Genomic DNA, 14,724 nt, shown 5'->3' with positions numbered 1-14,724 from the left:
GGGGGGGGTGGTTGTGCTAAGACCAAGAGTGTTTTCCTTCTATCATATTAACAATATTCCTGAGTCAATTCAGATATGGGTAGGCATGATCATTAACCCGATACGTACGCCTGGGGTCATTCATTTTAGAATACTTCTAGTGCGAAGATGTCTTTGAAACTTTCAGTATTTCTCAAAAAATCATTTTGGCAGACTACTATGCAAAGCACACGGATTGGATTACCGAGTAAATTTTCTCTATGGAAAGTGGGGGCATAGAGGTCCCCACGTGGTATGGATACGATAGTAAAACACGACGTACGGATGGGGTAAAAGAACTTGATGTTTTCATGTGATTTACTTCACACCCGTGGTCTTACAGCTTGTTGGTCCATTTAAAAAACAAACTTTAGTTCGTTTTGTTGAGGGGGGGGAGGCTGTCCATAATAAGGCAAAAGACTTCTGGTTTCCAAGCATATTGAAAGTCAAGGGAGAGCAAGCCGGCGCTGACCTGCTGTCTGCGCTAAGTTAAAAATTAGACCCTTATTTGGACATAAGCTATCCAGCATTTTGCAGATGTTTTTATTCAGGTATCTAATCATCATAAGGCCATTCCATATCTTATGACAAAGTTTCATATTTCACAGTGCATGTTTTTCATTTTGTAAGAATTTTTATAGATTTGATGCTTAAAGTTGACACTTCTTCCTTTGATGTGATCCTCTTTTTGGACTCAGGCTTTGTGGATATGTGCGTGGATCACATCCCATCTCCTGTGGACAACGCCAAGAAAAAGGTGGAGCACATCTACACCGGTCCCATGGACTCAGATCTGGCTGAAGAAATGGTGCAGTGTGAGGCTGAGGTATGGTGTTATGTGAAAATAGGCACAAGACATTTGTAAATTGCAGATTCCTGATCCAGAACTAAATCATGGCGGCAGTCTCTGTGAAGAAACCTGATCCGTGTTATGTCTGGAAAATAGTTATGATGTTCTTCTTACTGAATAGAATGACAAGAAACGTGTATTGTGTGTTTAAGTGTTGTCCTTCATGGTATCATGTTTCAGTCTTTATGATATGGTCTTCTTATCTTTTCGTGTTGCAAGTGCCGTAAAACCTTTACTAAAACTAAACATCTGATCTGTTCAGGAACTTGGAGAATTTGTTTTTCCCAACAAAAAAATATTGAGCGTACAAACAGAATTTGGCTGAATTAAAAGGTTTGAACAGGTTTAGTAGTGTCCATACTAAATCCTGTATTTTCATTGTGTCATTGTTGTGCTAGGGTGGTCAGCCATTTTAGAAGAGTCAGAATTCAATGATTTGTCAGTAATTATCCAAAGAAGTTCATTCGTTCTTACTTTATGCTTTAATGTATATATGAATGCAAACTTCTCCAGCAAAGTGCCATTTGTTCATTTATTTCTATCGACTTTCCCCTTACTATTATGCTTCCATTTTTTATAATAATGACATAACCTAGTTTTGTCTGAACAGCCATTTATTGTTATTTGGAAAAAAAAAATTTCTTTTTTTTCCCCTAGGGGCCTTTGATGGTTCACACCACAAAGTTGTATCCAACTGAAGATGGAACCAGCTTCCATGTCTTTGGTCGAGTCATGAGTGGCACTTTATACGCAAATCAAGAGGTAATCTATTAGATTGTGTGCAAGTTTTGTCTGTCAATTAGTTTGTTTGCAATTAAAGAGGTAATCTATTAGATTATGTGCCAGTTGAGTTGTATAAGTTCGGCCTGTAGACTAATTTATAAGCAAAAAAAAAGATTATGTACTAGGTTAGTGTAAGAGTTATGTTAATAGACTAGTTTATACCCAATTTTAGTGATGAGCTACAATATTATACTTGTTAGATTATTTTGTCTCTTTCCTGCACCTGCTGTGATACATTAAAATTGTTTAAACAAAAAGTTTCAGTTAAACTGGGACAGGATGCATGGTTCTAAAAATATCCTCCTGTCATTATTATGAAAATGTTTGCGGCACCAAACATGGTAAATAAAGGTATTTTGAGAATGATTTTGTCCTATTTTGTATTTCTGATCTCATGCCAAAATCGTCTTGCTGTCTTTTCTCCAGGTTCGCATCCTAGGAGAAAACTACACTCTGCAAGATGAAGAAGATTCAAGACTGGGACAAGTAGGACGGCTTTGGATTGCTGAAGCTAGGTTAGTGGAGCTGTGCATCATTTGCTATCTTTTGTATCTGTCTGCTCAGTTTCATACTGTTTATTTTTAACCCACTCACAGTTGTGTGTACTTTATTACATTTATGTTTTGGTATATGTTTACATCTGTGAATAAATGAATAATGTCATTATGCTTGTTTAGGAATTAAGTTGTGGTTGGGTTGTTTGGGGTTTTTTTTTTTTGGGGGGGGGGGGGGTTAAAAATCTTTTTTAGTTTTCTGTGCACAAAGGAAACTAGAGTAATTGAGTAGTTTTATATCCTTAAGATCTTTTATGGAGCATGATTGATTTATTTGTTTGTACTGATCGTTATTTTTATCTATATTTATTGTGTTGGATTGTGTAGTTTCATGGTTGCAAAGGGAAATAGTAAAAATCTCATTTAAACAATAACTTGTTTTTATGCATTGAGTATGATGAATAGTGTTTGTTGTGAGAAGAGTTTAAAGAGTCACTGAGCTTCCTTTTGGTTAGTTTTTGTCAGAGTTCGACCTCATTTTTCTCCTATTTTATCACCAGGTACAAGATAGAAGTAAGCCGCGTGTCTAGTGGTAACTGGATTCTCATCGAGGGAGTGGACCAGCCCATTGTGAAGACGTCGACCATCGTGGATGTGTCAGGCTTTGAAGAGGTATTAGCTGGTTTTCAACAGGGCAGAATCATAGGTTCTTTCTCCAACCTTCATGTGATGTCCTTAATCAGTAATGGTAGGGGTTGAACACCCCTTCCAGCACTGTATGCAGCACCCTTATGATTATGTTGAATGTTTAACCCTTCCATTGCTGTATCTACTCTACCATCTTAATAACTAAAGAGCGAAAGAAAGTCCCTGTGAAGGGATTGAAAATTCCGAAAGGAAACAGCTTTTGATTACCATGTTAGTTTTGACAGGATGTATAAAATATATATATATATATATATTGATTAGGATACTGTGCTATTTTCTGTACAAATGAATGAAAGGTATGACAAGTGTTTTATCCACATAGTGATTTAACCTTCTGAATGTGTTTGGTGCTTCTTCGCCATCCATGTTTCCCTCTTGTTTCCGCAGGAAGTCAGCTATAGCTTGTTCATACTAAATTTTTTTTCTCCAGATTTGGCTCATTTTCTTACTATCACATAGTATGCCTTGCTTTTGAGGCAGCTGTGTACGGCATTTTCAAAGGTTCTTCGTCCTTTCTTTCTATCTTTTCTTCAGATTTTGATCAGGATTCATTTTTTTATTTTGACCAGGCACAGACCTGCTCTTCTAAGAGTTTCAGCTGATTGTATTGTCTTACGCAAAATTACACTGTGCACAGGAGATTGATAACAACCAACCCCAATCCTCCTCGAGGGTTTAATCTTCTCTGAGACGACTGAGCACCCGGTCCCAAATATGTGATGCAAGTTGTGTCTTGACCTGATGAAAATACCCAAGATTTCCGTCAGCCTTGTTTTCTCAAAAATAGCATTGAAATGAGTGAACTCGTGTGTGATTATAGTTGCCCCATGAGTGCCTTGAGTTCTCACAACAAAGCAGAATAACATCTTAGTTCATTCAAAATTGCTAATCAAAAGTTAAATATGTGAAAGCTAGGCTTTACTGTTTTTTCATATTTAAGATACCTGTATTGCTTTTGGCTATTTTTTAGCCCCATTTCAGATTGCATCTGAAGTCGGCGACCGATGCATTAACAATGGGAGGAGGTTAAAAAAAACATGATACAATTCAAAAAATTATCAGATCTCTTTTTCCTTTGTCCTTCACTAGGTTTACATCTTCCGCCCTCTGAAGTTCAACACAGCCTCGGTCATCAAAATTGCTGTGGAACCTGTTAACCCATCAGAACTGCCCAAAATGTTGGATGGTTTACGAAAAGTGAACAAAAGCTACCCATTGCTCAATACAAAGGTACGGCCCTGTCTGCTAATAACACCTGAAACATCTAATAATGTAATTTGTTCATTCAATAGTGTATTAATGTTTCATTTAAGTCTGTGTGCAATATGCAACACAATCTGTGTGGTGTTTAAACTACTGTTGAGTAAATATACAACGATTAAATGATTTTTTTAAAGACAGACAAAAGGCATGGTCTTGTCTTCAGTTGAAGTAATTGAATGGGGTTTTTTTTTGGGAGGTGGGGAGGTATTTCTTCTTGTTGACATACTGAAATTGATTTGCTTTTCTTCTTGTGAAACAATGATTGACAATACTTACCAAACATTATTTCTAATTCTAATGGTTTGGATATTTCTTGGTGTCTAAAACTTTGTCAGGTTGAAGAGTCTGGTGAGCACGTTGTGTTGGGCACCGGTGAGCTATACTTGGACTGTGTCATGCACGACTTGAGGAAAATGTATTCAGAAATAGGTAAGGATGTTTGTGTTTAATGTCCATCAGAAAGTGCCGTTGGCGATGGGTTTTGATTGTTTGATAAAATGCTAAACAAAGAACTTAATTTAGCCTGTTGATTTCTGGGAATTTACCAAAATTTTAGTAAATTTTTTGTCAACCAAATTGTCAAAAGATAATCCATGCTAACAGTTTACCGGTAAACTTTTAGCCCTATCAATAGCTTGAAGCAGCTGGATAAATATCTGTACAACTATTGGTTATTGTTTTAAACTTTCCATGTGAGTATGCCCCTTGGAATGAGGGGTGCTCAAATTTCAAGATGAAGAATGTTTCGAGCTATCCTTTTAGAGCCCACCTTTAGCCCTGATATCTATGACTCCATTTGTTGTGACTTTGTTATTTGGCACTGCTTGACTCTTCATTAAAAGCAGTGCGGTACTCATGGAGACTTGTGTTTTACTTTTTTATCCAATTTTTATTATTATAATGAAATGTTTTATTTTTAAACATGTGACTATTGATGATATGTCTATAAATATGAACTTGTAGACAAGCAGTAGCAATTCAAAATGTATTTTGATTTGCTGCTCTCCCTCTACTTCTTGAATTTAACATGAATTTTCGTTTGGCTTTAAGAATTTATCCAAATGGTTGAATGAGGTGTGTTTTTTAAATGATTACCAACTTTGCCAAGTTTTATGAATGTAGTTTCTGGGGAAAAATCAGAAGTTTTAGATACAAACACTTCCTTTATATAATTTTGTGTTCTTGTGCTGATTCTTGTCTTTTGTTCTCATGTTTCAGACATCAAAGTTGCAGATCCTGTTGTGTCATTTTGTGAGACCGTTGTTGAAACATCATCACTGAAGTGTTTTGCTGAAACTCCAAACAAAAAGTGAGCTTTGTTATATGCATTATTTTTATTTTTAAAATTTTGTTGTTGTTGTAAGGAAGACCTATTTTCTTCATAAACATGTAAATGTCGATGGTAAGTCGGACACATGTGAACAAGAACAGTAGTGTTCATTTGTTGATTTCAAAGACGTTCACTGTCACTGTTGTATCCTGTTCCCCCTCTGTTGTTTTCATACGGAGTACCATGCATTTAGCCACAGGGTTAACACACATGTCCTGTAAACAAAGCATGCTTGTTAACGAGACCATTTATTGTAATTCATGCTGACTCAGTGATCTTGAAATACTGGATGTGGATACATCTCTATTTGTGTGGATATGAATTAAAGGTATAGATCTAAAAGTGTGCTTAGATTCCTTTTATCCCCACTTCAAAGTTTTATTTCATTAATAAAATATGTAAATATATTATTTTTATTATTATTATTATTATTATTATTATTATTATTATTATTATTATTCCTGGTCCACATTCCTGTTTACCCCTTTACCTTCATACTTGTTTTCCATTTTCCAGAAACAAGTTGACAATGATTGCTGAGCCACTGGAAAAAGGACTAGCGGAAGACATAGAGAATGAAGTGGTTCAGATCACATGGCCACGCAAAAAGCTTGGAGAATTCTTCCAGACAAAATATGACTGGGATTTGTTGGCTGCTAGGTCCATCTGGGCCTTTGGTCCAGACTCGACAGGGCCAAATATCTTGGTAGATGACACGCTGCCATCTGAGGTAAGGAGAAAGTGTTTAAAGTGTCTCTCTCTCTCTCTCTCTCTCTCTCTCTCTCTCTCTCTCTCTCTCTCTCTCTCTCTCTCTCTCTCTCTCTCTCTCTCTCTCTGCTGTTTGTTGTTGTTTTGTTGGGGGGGTTGTTTGTTTAATTTTGGGGGGTTGTTTTAATTTTTGAAATATATATATCTTTGTCTGGGCTAAAATATATATATGTTCAACATGTTATATTCAAATTTAACATTGATGTGCACTTACTAAGGATGCCCTCATATTTTGTTGTCTGTAGGTGGACAAAAATTTGCTGGTAACAGTGAAAGACAGCATCGTGCAGGGATTCCAGTGGGCCACCAGGGAGGGACCTCTGTGTGATGAACGTAAGTTAATTAGAAAACATTTCTCTCGAGATATCTAATCTTTCAAAATGTCTGTTGTATCTTTGTACAGAGGCGGGACTATGGAGGTGTCAATGTCAGTGGGGTTTTGTTTTTTTTCGTTATTACTGATCAGTAGCCTTCAAGTTTCATTGCCTCACAACTGTTTTGGAGGAAATAATGTTAACTTTTACCGTTTATCATAAACTTTTATTTTGGCATTATATGAAGCTCTTACCAAAGACATCAGCATTGGAGACTGATAATTGATGATGTTTTTTCTCAGTTCGGATTTATAAATATCATGCACTTACATTAGGTTAACTTTACTTTTGTGTGTGTGAGCTTTAGTTGGAAAAATCTTTTGATATTGTAGAGCCTTATTATTTGCTAGTGACTAGTCTTAGTGGAGGAGCAAATATCCTATTAAGTTCTTGTCTTCTGTCAGCTCCCTTTCAGTACACCATTGGCCCCTTACTCGATATCATCAATCTTGTCACTTTTTTGTATTTTAGAAGAAAAAAAGCTTCACGATGGCCTCCTCTTATAAATGTTGATCTTTGTGTTATTTATAACTGATTTTAAGACTCGTTTGAAGAAGTCTCTCAATACTAAAGACATGCATATGAAATCTAAAGGCAATTTTTGACAAGTGTGGATGTTGCAAAGGAGTTTCTATGCTCACATTTTTACACTAGCAACTTTTTGTGTCTGCAGCCATCAGAAATGTCAAGTTCAAGATTCTTGATGCCACCATCGCCAATGAACCGATTCACAGAGGAGGTGGACAGATCATTCCCACAGCTCGAAGAGTGGCATATTCAGCTTTCCTCATGGTCAGAGCTTGCTTTACTTGTTTGTTTTATAATTTGTTTTATTTCAAATGCTTGAATTGATGCAGAGAATTGTTGGGGAGGGGGGTTTTAAGTTAGGATAAAAGTTAAGTGTTTCTTATGAGTATTCACCTGTTGCTGAATGCAAAGATTATATGGTTTTGTTCACTTTTAATAGGGGTGGGTATTTTTTAATAGGTTTATTCATTTTTTTGGTAAACAAGTCTTCTCAGTTTGAACATCTGAGGGTGTAGAGAAAAGTACATTTTTACATCGTTATCCCATTGAAGACGCACATTCTGGGTTTTTTTGACAATGCATGAAAATACGCTAATTTGGGGCACTTTCAAAAGAAGCATAACTTCAATATTCATGCAGATTTTTAAAAATTCTGTTTTCCTTCTGAAATTTAAAAGGGCAGGCAACAGCATGCTTTCTACGAAATATGCAAATTTGTGTTTCTGATTTCTGTATGATGACTTGAAAATTGCGTCAACATTGCCTTTTGTAAGCTGCTGACTGGATATATATCTGCTACATCTTTAAAGAGTTAAGTAAAATTGTTGGAACTGTTTCCTAAATGTAAATGAATATGGTTTTTACTTGATGATAATCTTTCAACCAGTTTGCATTAGTATAAAATAGGACTGGTCTCCTAGTCAATATATATCTAGATATTGTAAGGGATGATAGATAATGCTCTGCAACTGTGGTTCCCAATGTTGTCAGTTTTTGACTTAACACTTTTCTGTCCCCAGGCCACCCCTAGAATGATGGAACCGTACCTGTTCGTCCAGGTGATGGCGCCTGCTGACTGTGTCTCTGCTGTCTACACTGTGCTGGCCAAAAGAAGGCAACTGGATTTTCTTATACCTTGTCCTTTTTTCATTAAATGTAATCAATTCAGCGAAAGAATCAACATGGATTGCAGTAAACATCATGATCCTAAATATGTTTGATCAGTGGTCCTTTATTATCATTTCTCCACTGTCTTATTTTGAAGTATAAGCAATTTGTTAGAAACAAATAGAAATATAAAAGATACATTGTCCGCCTCTTGATTTGTTAGTTGTTGTTTTTGGTTGTTGTTTTTTTTAGGGGGGTTGTTTAGTTTTGTTTGTTTGTTTGTTTGGGGTATTTTTGTGGAATAAAAAGATAAGGAAAGCAGAGAACAAATTTTTCTAATGTCCACCCTCTTCAACATGGCGCTATGCCTCAGGACTGCTGGATAGGACAACAAAAACTACTAGAATGTAAAAATGACGATGTCTACCAATGAAAGAAAAGTTAATATGATCAGATGACAATGGTTTTATGTTTCAATTCACAAGATTTGTTCAATAAAGTAATTTGGCTTTCTCCATTTTTCCCTTGTGCAGAGGTCATGTGACACAGGATGCACCTGTGCCTGGCTCTCCTCTCTACACCATCAAGGCTTTCCTGCCAGCCATCGATTCCTTCGGGTTTGAGACAGATCTCAGGACTCACACTCAGGGACAGGCTTTTTGCCTCTCAGTTTTCCATCATTGGCAGGTGAGGAACAAAGTGTCCCATGAGATTGATCAGGTCTTGCCTTTCATTTCAGCATTTTCAGTCTGTAGAGATACATGACTGATGTCGGTCATCTTGAGATAGCTCAGTGGTAACAATGAATAGTGAATTTGATCAAGCTTTTTCATTATCACTACTTTAGTGTAAGGAAATGTATACTGATCTTCCATACCGTGATACCAACTGGTCAATTTATGAATGCCACCGCTCATTATATCGTCAAGGAAATCAGCAGCAGCAGCTTCATTAACCATGGTATTGGATATTGGTGGTCAGGAAGGGCTCTCCACTTGTCTCTATCATGGGCAGTCATCTCTACCCCAGCCAGCAGTGCTCCCTATGCCTAAGATCTGCTTCCAGATCTCGGTCCGAGGTTGAGCTGGGCTTTGCTCTCTTCCTCTCCCCCTGGGTATATGGCTTTGTTTTGTCACTTTAAGGATTGGCTTCCTTAGCACGTGCCCAGTACACCGCCATCTTTTCTCAATCTTTCTTTTCTCAGGCCACCATTATTGAAGAACTGTAATTTGTTTTCTCTCTGCCTGGTTAGTTTGAATGTGTTCAATCGTCAAGAAAATATTGCAATATTGGTTTTTTTTCTCCCCCTGTACAAATATTCTTTCTGAAAATGTTTCAGCTCTTATTTATGCTTTATGTTCAAATGAATCTGCAAAAACCAAAATTACTGTAGATGTTATTTTTAATTATTATTTTTTTCCTTTACTGTCCTCCTGCCTGTCTGCTGGTACTTACATGTTTCTCTGTTTACAGATTGTTCCTGGTGATCCTTTGGATAAATCCCTGCACATTCGACCCTTAGAGGCTCAGCCTGCCAATTATTTGGCAAGAGAATTCATGATCAAGACGAGAAGACGAAAGGTTTGCTTTTCCTAACAATTCTTGTTTATTCTTCCCTATTTTATTTTTTTTAGTGGTGAAAAATCTTTAATTAGTGTTTTGTTATGGCAGCTGATAAGAAAAAATGTTTATTACCCCTTTGAGTCATTTGAGTCAAAGTTTAAGCCATGCATACTGCACTGAGCCTACAGGAACTGATCACTTGGGGCGTGCACATCAGTAAGCTGAGGCGTGCGTTTGGAGCAGGGAAAAGTAAAATTGTCACATTCAGGCGTTCATGTGGGTTCTTCAGTTCGAACTAGGAAATTAGTAATGATTACATATATAGTAAATATTTTGCTATAAACTTGGTTGATGGGGGCTCTCGTTGTCTAGAGGAATGATGTTTGCCTCCCATTCAAAAGATCCAGGGTACGAAGCCTGACACGTCTGTACAGTGGAACTCGGATTCAACGAGGTCATCGGGCCTGACCTAAAATCTTGTTGAATCCGAGTGTTCGTTATAGCAAACACGAGGTTATGTGTAGATAATTACAGGCACTGAGCAAGTAATGTACAAGAGAAGTTACAAGTAGTGCCTGAAAGGCCGTCGTATTTTGAGCTGTGTAAAAAAAAAGACTGATTCGTTCAAATACACACGCCTGTGTCATCTCGATTGTTTACCAAAAAGTTGTGTTGCTGTGTAGAGCCTAGCATACGGTAACTTTTGATTCCATAGACCAGCGCACAATTCATTACGTAGATCTATGTTAAGACTAGCTTATTATTGTAATAATAATCAGTTGCGAGGCGAAAAAAAGACTAACGCGTTTGTATATATGCTACGTTCAACGCCCGGACCGCTAGTGCCCCCCAACACGCACACACAGCCACACGTGTGCAGGCCGCCCATCCGACCTTGACACACGCCAGAGTAGACACGAGCATGTGCCAACAACACATGTGTGGGTATTTAAAAAGGCTGCTGATTGGTCGCATACAATCGGTTAAGTGAATAATGGTTCATGTTACAGGTGCAATGGATGGTTTCCGGGAATAGATAAAGTCTGTTCTGGGAGAAATATTAGTGAAGCCACGTCTGCGGGGGCTGTTCACCCTGGAAGCGACCTCGTTGAATCCGAGCTTCCTGATTTAAGTGCTCGTTGAATCCGGGTTACTTTTATTGGTTTTAAAGAAGAAGAAAAAACGGTGAATCTGTCTCATCCCGTTGAATCCGAGCTCGTTAAATCCGAGTTCCACTGTAGCAGATGTCAAGTGCTCAATTACATTTTGGATTTTTAAGTTGGTCTGATGTACATTCTTTTCTCTGCTCAATAAGCTTGTGCCGGTAAATTGTTTTCACTTAGATTAGAGGGAGGTTCAGGCAAGCAGGCATGGTGGAAAGCATGTGAGTTTTGTTTAATTCTCATCCTTGATCCGAAGGAAAGTAAGATCAAATGGCTGTTTCTTCTTGATTTCAATAAATGAATTGGGAGAATTCATACTAGCAGGACACTAGTGCTGTTGAGATTTGAAGTAGAAAGTCTGAATGGAAATCTTTTTTAATCTGCCTCAAATTATAATAAACATTTTTTTTCTTCATATCTTGAGTACTGAAGTTTGGAAATTTGATACAAGTTTAACTAAACATTAGCATAACATGACATAGCATGGTGTTTTAATCAGAAAATACATTTTTAAATTTATTTCACATACAATCATCATGTAAATATTATTGTAATGAATGATATCGTATTCATATTCATCTTTCCTTTCCATTTAGGGTCTGAGTGAGGATGTGAGCATCAACAAGTTCTTCGATGACCCTATGTTGTTGGAGTTGGCCAAACAAGATGTCATGTTAAATTATCCTCTGTAGATGGCACAACCAGACTTTGTTGTTGCGGATGTTTATGTTTGTCTTCTCTCTTTCTGTCTTGTAGCTTCAGTTTGTTAGACCAGATTTAAAGGCAGCATGTGTCTGCAAAAGGGGGGGGGGGGGGGGGTTTCAGAGCAGAGTTTTGAAAATTTTTGGTTGTTATATTTGTTTGTGCAATGTATACAGTTGTGTTGTTATTACAGACCTGGGGGGAGGGGGGGGGTAAATTGGAACTTATTTGGTGCCATTTTATTGCTAAACACTTACAGTACCATCTGCGACTTTAGTCGCCAGGCTTTAGTATGCGCTCACTACGGCTGGCGACTTTAGTCACCAACGCAACGAGGTACACTAAACATAATTAAACAATGGACTACTGCACTGAAATAAATACCAAAGGAAGTCACTCTATATGATAGCTGAATAGTTGATGAACCTCTTTGAATTTTTAAGTCGTGTTTCTTGGGCTGCCAAGGTTGTTGTTTTTTATTTTTAAAAATTCTACCACGGCTTCAGCATTCTAAACTGGTGTGGTACTTGAGGGTTTTTTCACTATATGAGCCTTTGGTACTGTAAATGTGAAGGTTTATGGTTGTACAGTTATTACAGAACTATCGTTGCATGGGGTAGGACAGGTTTTAAAGGCCAGAAGAAATGGGTAAATCCAAATAGGACTTTGTCTATTCTGATGAGTTCCTTGTTAGTTTATGTACACTCCAGCTATCTTAGGAGTTTGTATTTGGAATGCTCAATGAACAAAAATGATTCTCTGTCAAGTTCATGTTTTGGGGAAAGGGGGGGGGGGGGGGTGACGGAGTTGTTTACATACAGTATATATTATAATATGTCAATAATTATGGTTATAAAATTGTCCTTGTTTATTAATTATTAAGCTGTGTTGACTTCTTATCCTTTTGTTAATCTTAAGGGGAGGAGCGACCCTTGATTTTGCAGATATTGGGTCAGGCTATGCCAATTGAGATGTTGGCTGATTTTTTAAGATCAACCAGTTTTTTGTCTAAAAATAGCATAGAGACCATTGAGAGTCTTTATTCTTCTCGTAGATTGCCTTTGAAAACATGAGGTTGGGTTAGTTTACACAATGGGTGGTTTTTCGCAAAATGTCATTTTTTTCCAGTTTTTTCTCTACTTCTTCCTTAGTTTTCATCCTTTGAACATGAAACTTTCAGGAAATATAGATGGCAAAGCTGCCATCAATGTAATAGAGAGATATTTGTGAAAAAAATAACACTTTTCCATTGGCTAGCAATTACGCAACCTAAATTTAGAAAAGTTTTTTTTATACTTTGGGAAAATTCTCATATTTTTTTTCTTTTGAACTTATTGAAAAAAAACTTGCTGTTACGCTGATAGGGTCTGGTTCAGGTATACTCTCACCAAATTTGGTCAAATTTGATCAGTAAGTAAGAAAGCCTTAAGGATTTAAAATTCATTGTTCATTTTCAAGATGAGGGCTGTTTCTATAGCGACCGGTGTAGCTATGCTGAAATAAAATTGGGTATCAAGAGACTTTCCTATGCCTAACTTATGTGTGCACTCAGATTTGATCTCTGGCAACAAACATAGAAAATGGTCCTCAAGGGTAGCTCCTTCCGTTAAACTAGATATAGCTTAAAAACAATCTAAAAGTCAGTAGGTTGGCACAATTTTTTTTATGCTTCATTTAGTTTTAGAAAGAGTTTTATGGCTCTTGCAACACAATTAGATCATTTAAGTGTCGAAGATTAGAGGTGCTACAATTTACCACAAGAAGGTACCAAACACAAAAAAGGAGATATCAGGTCGATAGAGATTAGATAGAAAAGAAGGAGCAAACCACCTCAGAGTACCCACTAACCATCCACTATTATAATTCTCAGAGGCGGTTTAGCACTTTATTTAAGACGTACGTTTTGAAGGTGGGGGTTCATGACACAGTGATCTGACTTATAAGTGATACTTATAGTAGAGTCAAGAAGGGGAAAAACGAAAGTAAAGGCAACAGGAAAAAGTGGGTTTTTGTGTAAATGTTTAGGAGTAACGTTGGTGTTCTATCACAGTTACATTCTGTTGGACATCACAAGAGTTTGTTTACATTATTGTAAGTTGTAAAAGTGGGGGGGGGAAGGGGGTGGAATAAACATGTAGATAGGAGGATAGGAATAGGAGATCTTGCACTTTATGATGATGATGACTGCTAAGATTAAAGAAATTTAATTAGTTCTGTGATCCCTAGTTACTAAGTTAGTCAGGCGGGGGCATTAATTGTAATTGGTCACGATAGCAAAACCTGATCTTGTTGCTTGCTCGTGCAGTGTTACATAATGTGAAATAGAACAAATGTGAGGGTCCTTATCTCTCAAGTTTTTGTGTTACTTGGGTACGTCCTATATGAGAATATTAGTACTGACGTCAGTCTGAGCTTGCACACATCTAAAGCGGCCTATACCCGCACAAGTCAATGGACGTAAACCAAACACCTTGCCTTGAACCTCGGCCTGGGATCATATTTTAACACACAGGCAGTAGGCTAGTCACGCCAGAGAACTTGGTCCCTTTGCTGCCTGGGGTAGCTAACCCAGTCATCACGTTGAATGTTTGCGTGTGTGTGTGAGAGAGTGTGTATATATTTACTACATCAATCGATGAGGTGTTTAGTAACAAACTTTTGATAAATTTGACATTGAAAACGTAGATTTATATGATTTGGGGGGGGGGGGGGTGCATTCAAAACAACAAAGAAAAGATGGATATTTTCTTGTTTTTAACCCACCACTCCACTCAACCAGGGCCAATGGCAAAATATTTGGCGCAACCTAATACATTTCTGGACTCGCCCCCGGCCTCGTGAAATTGGCTTCACGTGCAGCGAATTTCGATGGTTTTGGAGACTCGGTGCTAGACCCATGCGTGCGGGGAAAACCTGTTCAATCATCAGTTGGTCTTGTCTCGAGAACTCAAATGTGGAATATCCTTTTTTTTAAAGAAAAAATGCTATTTTCATTGTAGACGTTACTGCACTCTCTCACTGCCCCATTGGTATAATAACGCAGTACAAAACTCTCTGATAGTACCAAAGATTC

The 14,724-nt window shown here is 37.5% G+C and overlaps 1 protein-coding gene across 3 annotated transcripts in view; it reads left to right on the top strand.

Moving 5' to 3' along the window:
* Positions 1–11,765, top strand: part of LOC101854095 (116 kDa U5 small nuclear ribonucleoprotein component) — a 25,730-nt gene extending 13,965 nt beyond the window's left edge. For all 3 annotated transcript variants that reach the window (XM_005101049.3, XM_005101048.3, XM_035970446.1), the window contains exons 16-29: positions 717–844; positions 1,526–1,630; positions 2,078–2,166; positions 2,706–2,817; positions 3,943–4,083; positions 4,452–4,545; positions 5,335–5,425; positions 5,963–6,176; positions 6,460–6,547; positions 7,262–7,380; positions 8,136–8,230; positions 8,757–8,910; positions 9,697–9,804; positions 11,546–11,765. In XM_005101049.3, the coding sequence (XP_005101106.1) occupies positions 717–844; positions 1,526–1,630; positions 2,078–2,166; positions 2,706–2,817; positions 3,943–4,083; positions 4,452–4,545; positions 5,335–5,425; positions 5,963–6,176; positions 6,460–6,547; positions 7,262–7,380; positions 8,136–8,230; positions 8,757–8,910; positions 9,697–9,804; positions 11,546–11,641 (1,634 nt within the window). In that variant the 3' untranslated portion in view covers positions 11,642–11,765. The remainder of the gene's footprint in view (positions 1–716; positions 845–1,525; positions 1,631–2,077; positions 2,167–2,705; positions 2,818–3,942; positions 4,084–4,451; positions 4,546–5,334; positions 5,426–5,962; positions 6,177–6,459; positions 6,548–7,261; positions 7,381–8,135; positions 8,231–8,756; positions 8,911–9,696; positions 9,805–11,545) is intronic.
* Positions 11,766–14,724: the final 2,959 nt, after the last annotated feature.

This window comes from Aplysia californica, unplaced genomic scaffold (genome assembly GCF_000002075.1).
Source record: "Aplysia californica isolate F4 #8 unplaced genomic scaffold, AplCal3.0 scaffold00269, whole genome shotgun sequence".
In the NCBI taxonomy this organism is placed as follows: domain Eukaryota; kingdom Metazoa; phylum Mollusca; class Gastropoda; order Aplysiida; family Aplysiidae; genus Aplysia; species Aplysia californica.
The sequence above is the reverse complement of the archived record's forward strand: the minus strand, read 5'-3'. Positions and strand labels throughout refer to the sequence as shown.